Below are 8686 nucleotides of genomic sequence, written 5' to 3'. Positions count from 1 at the left end.
CCGAAGTCAGACCGCTACACGGCTCCCCGTGCGAGCAGGACGGCACGCCCGCAGACAGAAGCTCGGAGAAGGAGAGGAATCGGAAGACAATGCAGTGATGGTCAGAGCTCTCTATTTTTGAGGGGAAAATGCAAGAATTTGGTTGAACTGTGTTTACATTGGGTACGTGTTCTTTTACAGGTGCTAACATGAAATACAAAACACACCCACACTGCGCCCTCCACAGGCTGTGTATCTGCGGCGTTCAGGGACCTGTCCAGACCGCCTGAGCTGCCGGCCATGCCCTCCGGCGTCCCAGGAACCCCGGACACAAACACAGCGCTCTACTGTGCGGCGGGGTGCGGCTTACTTTCTCCCTAGATCACAGGCTCTATTTTACTTATCTGCGTGCACAGCTACAAGTTCCCCGAATGCTTTTCAGATCTACTTAATGATGAAGCTAAAATGACAACAGGGTAATGAAGTGTCAGCCCAAGGTCCTTGGTGGACGCTGGAAATACTCCAGACTGCCCCTGGGGACAGGAGCTGACCCACCTTCTTGTGTGACCTCTGACTTCCAGGCTCGGTCTTGGGGTACTGGGGAGGAGAGGTCGGCAAGCCTTGTCACCTTCTGTTCAGGGCATGCGAGGGTCAACCGTGTCAGGCGAGGGGCTGGGGCCCGAGGCCAGGCCCCCATAAAGGAGTCATTGCGACCAAACCCGCCTCAAAGAGCCGTTTGTTTTCTCGGCTGGCGCTGGCAGGCGGGTCTCCTCCACTCGGCAGACACGACCCTGGATGGACGCCCCCGGCGCTGGCCTTCCTGGCCGGGAGAGAAGCAAAGTGGGGAAGCCCCCGTGAGCACCATTTCTGGGCCGCCCTGGCTGGCAGGGAAGGTGGGAGCGGGAAACACGGGCCAGGCAGCCTCCACGGCGGAGAGGACGGGGAGCCGGGCCATGGGCGGGGACGGCCAGCTGCTCAGGCCTGCGGGGGGACCGGGGCGCTGCGGGGGCACAGCCACTGCCCCCGCAGGCACCTTCCGGGACGATCGCCCCGCTGCCTGCCAGGCCCCTGCTTTCTCAACACGGCGCTGGCGGACGTCAGAGACGAAGAGCGCCGTGAGGGGACGCGCTGCGAACAAGGGCCGGTCTTCCCAACCCGCTCTGCTGCGAAACGGAAGAACGAGAGACACAACGCGCTCCACGTCCCTCAGGACACGTCCAGAGCTTTAATACAACGGTGCCAGCGCGTGCCCGCTTCCAGCGCGTGCCGCTCCCACACGGCCTCCTGCAAACCCTCAGTGCCGGCCACCCCGAACCCCGGGCCGTATACCAGCCAGAAGGGATCCCCCGGGACTGGTCGGCTTCCCCGCCAGGCGGCCCTCGTGGGCCAGCAGCCACTCCTTCGTGGCCAGGCCTCCGGAGTAGTTGCCCACGGCTCCGCTGCTGCAGATCACGCGATGGCACGGGATGAGGATGGGCACCTGGAAGACAGGAAGCCACCGTCAGGCTGGGCTCCAGGCCAACGGGGCCTCCGGGGTCACAAGCAAGGCCCCTGACCACCACTCACCTAGCAGGGGCTCGGCCACACGCAGGCCGCCCGCTGGCTGTCTTGGCCCTGCACACCCCTTGGTCTCCGAGGGCCTCCGGGGGCCAAAGGGTGCCATAATGCCCCAAGGCAAATGTCCAGCACAGTCCAGAGAACCCCCTTACAGCAGGATCCAGGAGGAGAAAACTGCCGTTGGTAAGAAACCGATCGTGTGTGCTTACCAAGTTCAAAATTACATTTCCAAGCTACAGGATGGTATGCAAAATCGCAAATATCTCGAGAAGCGACAGGAACCTTCTGGGAAGGCGGGACTCACACGAGGCATTGGCAAACCGGCTATCGGCCACTACGGTCCTTCTTTCTTTCGTAAACACAGCTTCATCGGAACGTAGCCGCAGTCTGTGGCTGCTTCTGAAAGCCTAAACTGTTTACCATCAGGCTCTTTATAGGAAAGGTTTGCTGGTCCTGCTTCACACCACGCAGGGCCCCGGGAGTGTCTGTCTGAGCTCACCAGTCCCGGGATGTTTGGGAAGGTGGAGAAGCTCTAGTCTTCATGTGTTCTCACCTGAGCGGCCACTGCTGCTGCCCCCCTGCCCCTGGACACCACCCGCTCCCACAGTCCCTCAGGACTCCAGACCCAGGGCCACAGTGGCCCTCACCCCTCGGCCGGCCTCAAATAGCCTCTCACCTCTGGAGACAAACTGCGTGATCAGGTGCCTGCCTTAGTGAACAGAAGGGCTTCACTAAAAGAGAGGTCACCTTATGATGAAAACCAACCCAAACACAGTCCTACAGAGAGAAGCCAACCTATGGTTAAGAGGACCCACTGCTGGGACCAGGGACAGCCGGGTGTCACTGAGACGCACCAGGAGAGAGGTGCAGGAGGGCTCGGTGCACCACGGGCTTCCGCCAACCCTGCCCATCCGACCTATGGGCAGCTCAGCTCACTGCTGTCCCACTCCCAGGGGAAGTGCAGGCCGGCCTGCAGCCCCAGAGGAGGAGGGCCCAAACCGCAGGCAGGTTTCCCTAGCGGACACTGAATGCCCCAAGGAAGGACCTCCCCCATGCCCAGCACACTCTTCTGCCTTGCCTAGAGCCGCCGCAGCGCAGAACTGTGGGCGTCTGATTCCTCACATCCTAGACTGGACGCCGGGGCTTGTAGGCGCTGGACGCGAGGGAGGTCATGGTCACATGGGGCAGACACTATTCCCACAGCCGCACATGGGTCAACAGTTCCACCTAACACATTCCTGGTAGCCAATCCTACAAGGGGAGGAGACCTCTGTTCCCTCCAGAGGTCGGAGGCTCATTGTCAGCAGCTGTCCCCAGGGGAATGCCTTGGTCCTCCCCCTACAGCCTGGGCTGTGTGGACAGAAGCTCCGAGGATACCCAGTGGCAGACCCGCTTGGTGTCTGTCCTCAGGATAGAGTCCACTGTGGAGCGTGGGCACAGTGAGCCTTACCCTTGCTTTTGATTTCCATGTGGCAGGACACCCACTGGTATGAGGGACATGCCTGGCCTTGCTCACCCCCTATCCGTCACCCCTGCCCGAGGGGAGGAGGATTCACTGACTGGCCATCCCGGGAGGAAGGGATGAGAATGCCCAGCTCAGCAGCCTGTGAGGTCCTGCAGGGAGGACCCATCTGCCCCATAGCACAGCCACGGAAGCCGGTTCTGCTGGGGCTGATACAGCACAGGCGGGTCCGATTCCAGAGGAATTCTTGGAGGCCCACCATGGCCATATCCCACCCCCCAAGCCTTTACCCTACTAAAGCTAATACCCTGATATCCTTTGTCCATTTCTTAGCCGGCCCAGAACACAGGCAGAAAGGAAAGGGATGGGAGGTGCGGAGCGGACAGGAGTCTGTCTCGGGTTGTGGAGCTCCCTCCATGGGCAGCATACAGCACGGCAGGGATGGCCACGCCTGGGCCACCAAACGCAAGGGTACACGCGGTGTTCCCACTGCAGGGGCTCTGGCAGATGGACAGTCATTTTGCTTAAAAATCCCAGCAAACAGTTACTCAGAATCTGAAGGACTTCCCAGGAGGCCCGGGTCAATCAGTCCTATTTCCTAAGTGGCTCCATCCTGACTGGGGCGAAGGAGCACAGGTGGTCAGCCCCCTAAGGCCCAGTACGTGCTGGGGGATGGTTCTCGTCATCGTGCAGAGCACAGAGCACAGTGGCGGCTTGACAGGGACAGGATGGCCAGTGAGGGCAGCTACAGGAACTGGCCCAGCGCTGGAGACCGAGCTGGGGCAGAAGGAAGGGCACAGCTGATCTGCAGACCCCGCCCTGGAAGAGACACAGGAGGTGCCAGGGACCATTCAGCGCCGGCCCCTGTCCTGCCCTCTGGGGTCACGCTCATATGGCCATGCCTGCAGGGTCCCAGAGGTTGAGGGTTTCTCAGGCTCCCTCGACGGAGTCTGCAGCTCAGCAGAGGAGATCCACATCTCCTACCCCCAAGCTCCACCTCCAAAGACCTGAGCTGGACAAGCCACGAGCCATCAGTCAGGTGTGTTTCTAGAAGAGTGGCTAAGCACACGTACGTGGTATCTGGTTGTCCTCTGGCAATGCGTCTGTCTCAGCTTGCCACACCTGCCTGGAGTGCGCCCTTGGTGGGCGCTGAGCTGTGCCTGTCCCTGGGCAGATGGCATGGTCCCCAGTCCCGTCCCAGATGCAGCACTCAATAGGGCCACGGGGAGTGCGTGCTCTGTGCCCGGTGCAGACCACCACGCGTCTCCAACAAGCCCCAGGCCATGCGTGGTCAGCCTAGGCTCCCATGACATTGCTGGCCCAGCTCACATGGCACCTCTGAGGCAAAGATGCGCTTCCAGCTCAGCCAAGGCAGGACCGGTGCCCATACTTCTTGCCGCAACACCCACTGCTCGAGGGGGAGCGCTGGGCATGGCCTGGGGTGCTGGCCAGCCCTGCAGGTCATCTGGCTTCAGTGGTGAGAACCTGACTTCTCAGACATCACACCGGTCCTGGTTCTGACTGGAAGTGTGGGTTGCCATGGGAACACGCACAGTCTCAGGGTGGTCTCAGAAGGAGCAGCGGGGTTGGGGGGTGGGGGGAGACCCCGCTTCCTCTTGCGCCGCTTCCCCGATGGAGAGCAACACCACTGCCCTGTCCCGCAAGCACTTGCCATCCCCACTGTAACTGGCAATTTTCAGAACGCAATACTGACTCCGATCGAGGGTTTTGATCCAATACGATAGTCACATTAGTAACTGATGTGAGGACATGATCAGATGACACACAACTTAAGCTCTGACTGATAGAGAGAGAGAGATTTAGTCCAAACTAGGCTCACAAACATTTAGGCACCAATTCAATTTTCCCACCTAACAGCAGACTTCACGAGTGAGCTTTGATTTTCTTGCCCTGCTCCCCGAGCTGTGGAATTACAAGAGACGGACTGGGAAGTCTCTGGCCCTACGTGTCACGTGGACAATAGCGTGGTGGTCGCGGGATGGCGATGCTGACCTCCCCCGCCAGGCTTTACCTCGTGCATGCAGCGACGGGGGCGGGGACTCACCGAAGACACACTGCTTTCACTCCTAGACACGGGAACACTGCTTCTGTTTGTGTTAATTTTAGCGGCAGATTCAGACTACTAAAATAATGAGAGCCGGCAACATTTATTAGAGCCCTAAGGACATTCAGAGGATCCGTGCCCTCTTACGCTCGCCCCTTTCAAGCACTGTGCTGCATAAAATGTAATTTTTATCAATAACCAAGCAGCTCATAATATCACAGCCGCATTGAAATCCTCACGCTGTGAAATCTAATTCATCCAATAGGTGAACCCATCCCTTACATGGACCCTTTCTCAAAAGCTATAAAACTTCCAAACCCATAGATTTGTCTCCAACAAAAATAACACGAAGGGGCCTTTCAATCAATAGTGGAATCCCTCTGATTCTAGTGCTGGCTGAATATTTTTTCCAACTTCGCCTTTGTTCTCGTGGTAGTAGCCCACAAGGGAAAGAGCTTGTTTTCACTCGCGGCCTCATCAATACCTAAATCCTGGTGAGCAAGTGACACGGAGAAGCTGTAATCAATAGCTCCCTGTGCGTTTTTTCTTCTGGTCAAACAGTTCAGCCCCGCTGACAGCCCTGACACTTAGAACACGAGGCTAAATCTTCATCAACAGCCGTCTGGGCGACCAGCAGAACAAGACTCGGGGGTCATTAACGCTCGTGGCGACCTGTGAGTAAGCTAACTCGTCAGGAATGCGTTTGTTTAGAAGAAAGTGGGGAAGCGCTCTGTGCGACGTATCGATTGCCTTTGAACTGCATTTAGCAAATTCTGAGGATGAGGGAAGGGTGCTATTGTGGGGGCGCCCCCGAGGCGTCTTCCATCTGCTCTACCAGCACATGGACCCTCCTCCATGGGGGGTGAGAGCGCTCACCTTCCAGAAGGCAGCCACACGGGCTCACCTGGGCCAGTGAGTCTTTGGTGGAAAACCTGGAAAGATCGCCCAGACCCCCCCACACGGCGCCAACCATCCCTCCCACTAGTGGGGAAGAGAACCCCACGCCACGGCAAAGCTGTCGCGTGAACCAGCATGTGCTCGTGTTTATGGCCTAAGGAATTAACACACGACGAGCTTCACGGTGCCCTGTGACATTCCAAACCCATCTTTCACTCTCCTTGAAATGCACAATTGCTCTCCTCAGCCCGAACAGATTATCCACGATGCTGTCGGTGCCGCAGCTGCCGCATGGGCTGTGGGGCCCGGCCCCTCGCTGCCAGCGCCAGGGAAAGGGGGCCCCCACGTGTGATGTCCACGTCGGTTGTGGTCCAGGCCCTGCTCAGGGCCCCCTTCCCCCAGGTTCCTGAGTCGCCTCTTGGAGGCTCTGCAATCCCTTCCAAGGAGGTGTTAGGTCAAGTTTAAGGGCTCCCCAGGAGGCCAAGCCGAAACTCCCCTCGCAGGAACACCTTCGGCAGCCCCATGTCGTGACGGTGGCGCCGCTCCGGTCCTGCAGCCACCCCTGCCTCTGCCACCAGCTCAGGCCAAGGGGCCCGGCATGAGCCGTGGGTAGTGCCCAGCCACAGTGGGTCCCACGGACAGGCCCCCAAGGGCTCGCCTCCAGCCTGGTTGCTGTCGGCATGGGAGGGCGCTGCGAAGATGGGCCGGGAGCCTGCCCGGTTCTCCCACCTGGTGTCCTCATGGCCCTTCTGCACTTGGGCACGAGACCGGGAAGACGATACGTGGACTTTAGGGACATTAGAGCTTTAAGCCTCATGAGATCTGATTTTATAAATTTCTGTGACTGGGGCCATATCTGAACAGAGACGTTCATAGAGATTAATAGCAGGAGGAGAGAGGCCTTCTGGTTGCAGAACGATAAATGTTTCTTAAGATCGCCGCAAGCGTGATCGTTGGGCAGTGACGGCATCTCTGCAGCTGAGTGAGCCGCCGCTATCGGCACCCGAGCCAGGTGAGGGTCCCCCGCTGTCTGTGTGCCCGACGGCAGTGCGTGTGTGCAGAGCACTGGACGGGAGGTGTGCCCCTGCGGGAGGCATCAGCACACAGCACCTGCGGTGCACGGTGGGAACCGAATCGCCCCTCCGTGGCCGAGAAGACGGTCCTCCGTCCACAAAGGGCGTGAGGAGTAGACCCTTGGCCTGAAGGAGGCACAAAGATCTGGGACAGAGGGAGAACGTACACGGGACACAGTGACCATGGGCCGCAGAAGGCCAGGCAGAAAGCTGTTAGCTTCTAGCGCCCATCTCACCAGGCGCGACAGGGAGCCGTGTCCTGCAGCGTCCCAACTGCCAATTCCCAGGCCGAGTCCAGCTGCTCAGCACCTGGAGGAGACGGTGGCCTTCCCAAGGAACAAAGCGGTTCATACTTTATCGGGAAACGTAAAAAAAATTCATGCTGGAATGCGAAGCAGAATCACCTCATGCGCACGGTAAAGCTGAGCCTGTGCTGCGTGGAGGGGACGACTCGGGACACGTGGGCCACACTGCACCAGAAACAGGACCGCTGTGGAACGGAGCACCGATTGGGCTCGTGATCCACTGTCGCGGAGGACCTGGGGCACAGCGAGGCGTGAGCATGACCGGTGGTCCACGTTACACATTGCTCCTGACCGTTGGGGATGTCTCTTCATGGCACAGAATTCGCGCAAGACAGTGCGATCCACTGCGAACCTGCCGGGGTGCTTCTTAGAAAAAAGAAGGCAGTCTCGTAAATGCCACCTCTCAGAGAGCTGCGGCTCTGCCCTCAGGCAACAGGGACCCAGCGCAAGAGCAGTGGGCCGGGTGTGCCAATGCCTGCCTCTCCCAGGTGAACAGGGACGAAGATAATGCTGGAAATACACTGCAAAGCTACAGCAAGTTTCAAAAAAGTGAGGTCTTTCTGATCTAGTAATTTCCTATCCCAGGATGTGATGGTCCTACTTTCCTCCTCCTGATAGGATGGCACATTTCCATCCCATCAGACCCTCTCCCACAGCTCCAGGGGGATGCCAGCACGGAGGCACCAGCAGGCCGCGGCCCAGTACTGGAAGGGCTACCAAGAACAGAAATACTCTGGGTCTCACTTGGCTGTGTGGGGTCCCCCAAGGACCTGGCTGCTTTGGGATGGGGACGCCACGGCCTCACAAGGACTTGCTTTCTGAACCAGGACAGCCTGTGGTCCAGGTTCAGGCGTGGGGACAACAGGCACGCGGCCACCCACACAGGCCCATCCTCTGGTGAGCAAGGCTTTGCCTGGACAGAGCCTCCCTTTCTGCAAAATCTGATCACAGATGCACAGGAGGGACAAGGACACAAAGGGGCTTGCGGAAGGAGCCACTCCCTGGGGAAGACACGCCCAAATGCCATGAATCAGGCCCGTTCCCCAGGTGCACACCCTGGTGTCAGATCTCCAGCCTCCCTATGCATCCAGCATCCCGGAATGTGTCTCCTTCTAGAACCATGCTGCATACGGGCAGCCTGCTTGGTTTCTGGCTGTAGGCCTGGCCCCTGAAAGTGTCGGGCACAAGCGAGGCAGCCCGTGTACCCAGTTACTGGAAGAACGAATGTCATTCGCCACTTTCTCCAGGGCCTGTCCTCCTTGGTACTGCCTCTGACAACGGGCTGCTGTGGTTCCGACATGCATGGGGGGTGCTTTTGTGCGAACGCTTCCTGATCCCCTCACCAAAG

General features: G+C 58.8%; 1 protein-coding gene across 5 annotated transcripts in view; it reads right to left on the bottom strand.

The window, feature by feature from the left end:
- Positions 1-1175: 1175 nt before the first annotated feature.
- MGMT (O-6-methylguanine-DNA methyltransferase) overlaps positions 1176-8686 on the bottom strand; it is a 278625-nt gene continuing 271114 nt past the window's right edge. For all 5 annotated transcript variants that reach the window (XM_047703157.1, XM_047703160.1, XM_047703156.1 and 2 more), the window contains exon 5: positions 1176-1459. In XM_047703157.1, coding sequence (XP_047559113.1) covers positions 1274-1459 — 186 coding nt within the window. In that variant the 3' untranslated portion in view covers positions 1176-1273. The remainder of the gene's footprint in view (positions 1460-8686) is intronic.

Source organism: Lutra lutra, chromosome 14 (genome assembly GCF_902655055.1).
Source record: "Lutra lutra chromosome 14, mLutLut1.2, whole genome shotgun sequence".
NCBI lineage: Eukaryota > Metazoa > Chordata > Mammalia > Carnivora > Mustelidae > Lutra > Lutra lutra.
This window is presented reverse-complemented; position numbering and strand designations above follow the sequence as displayed.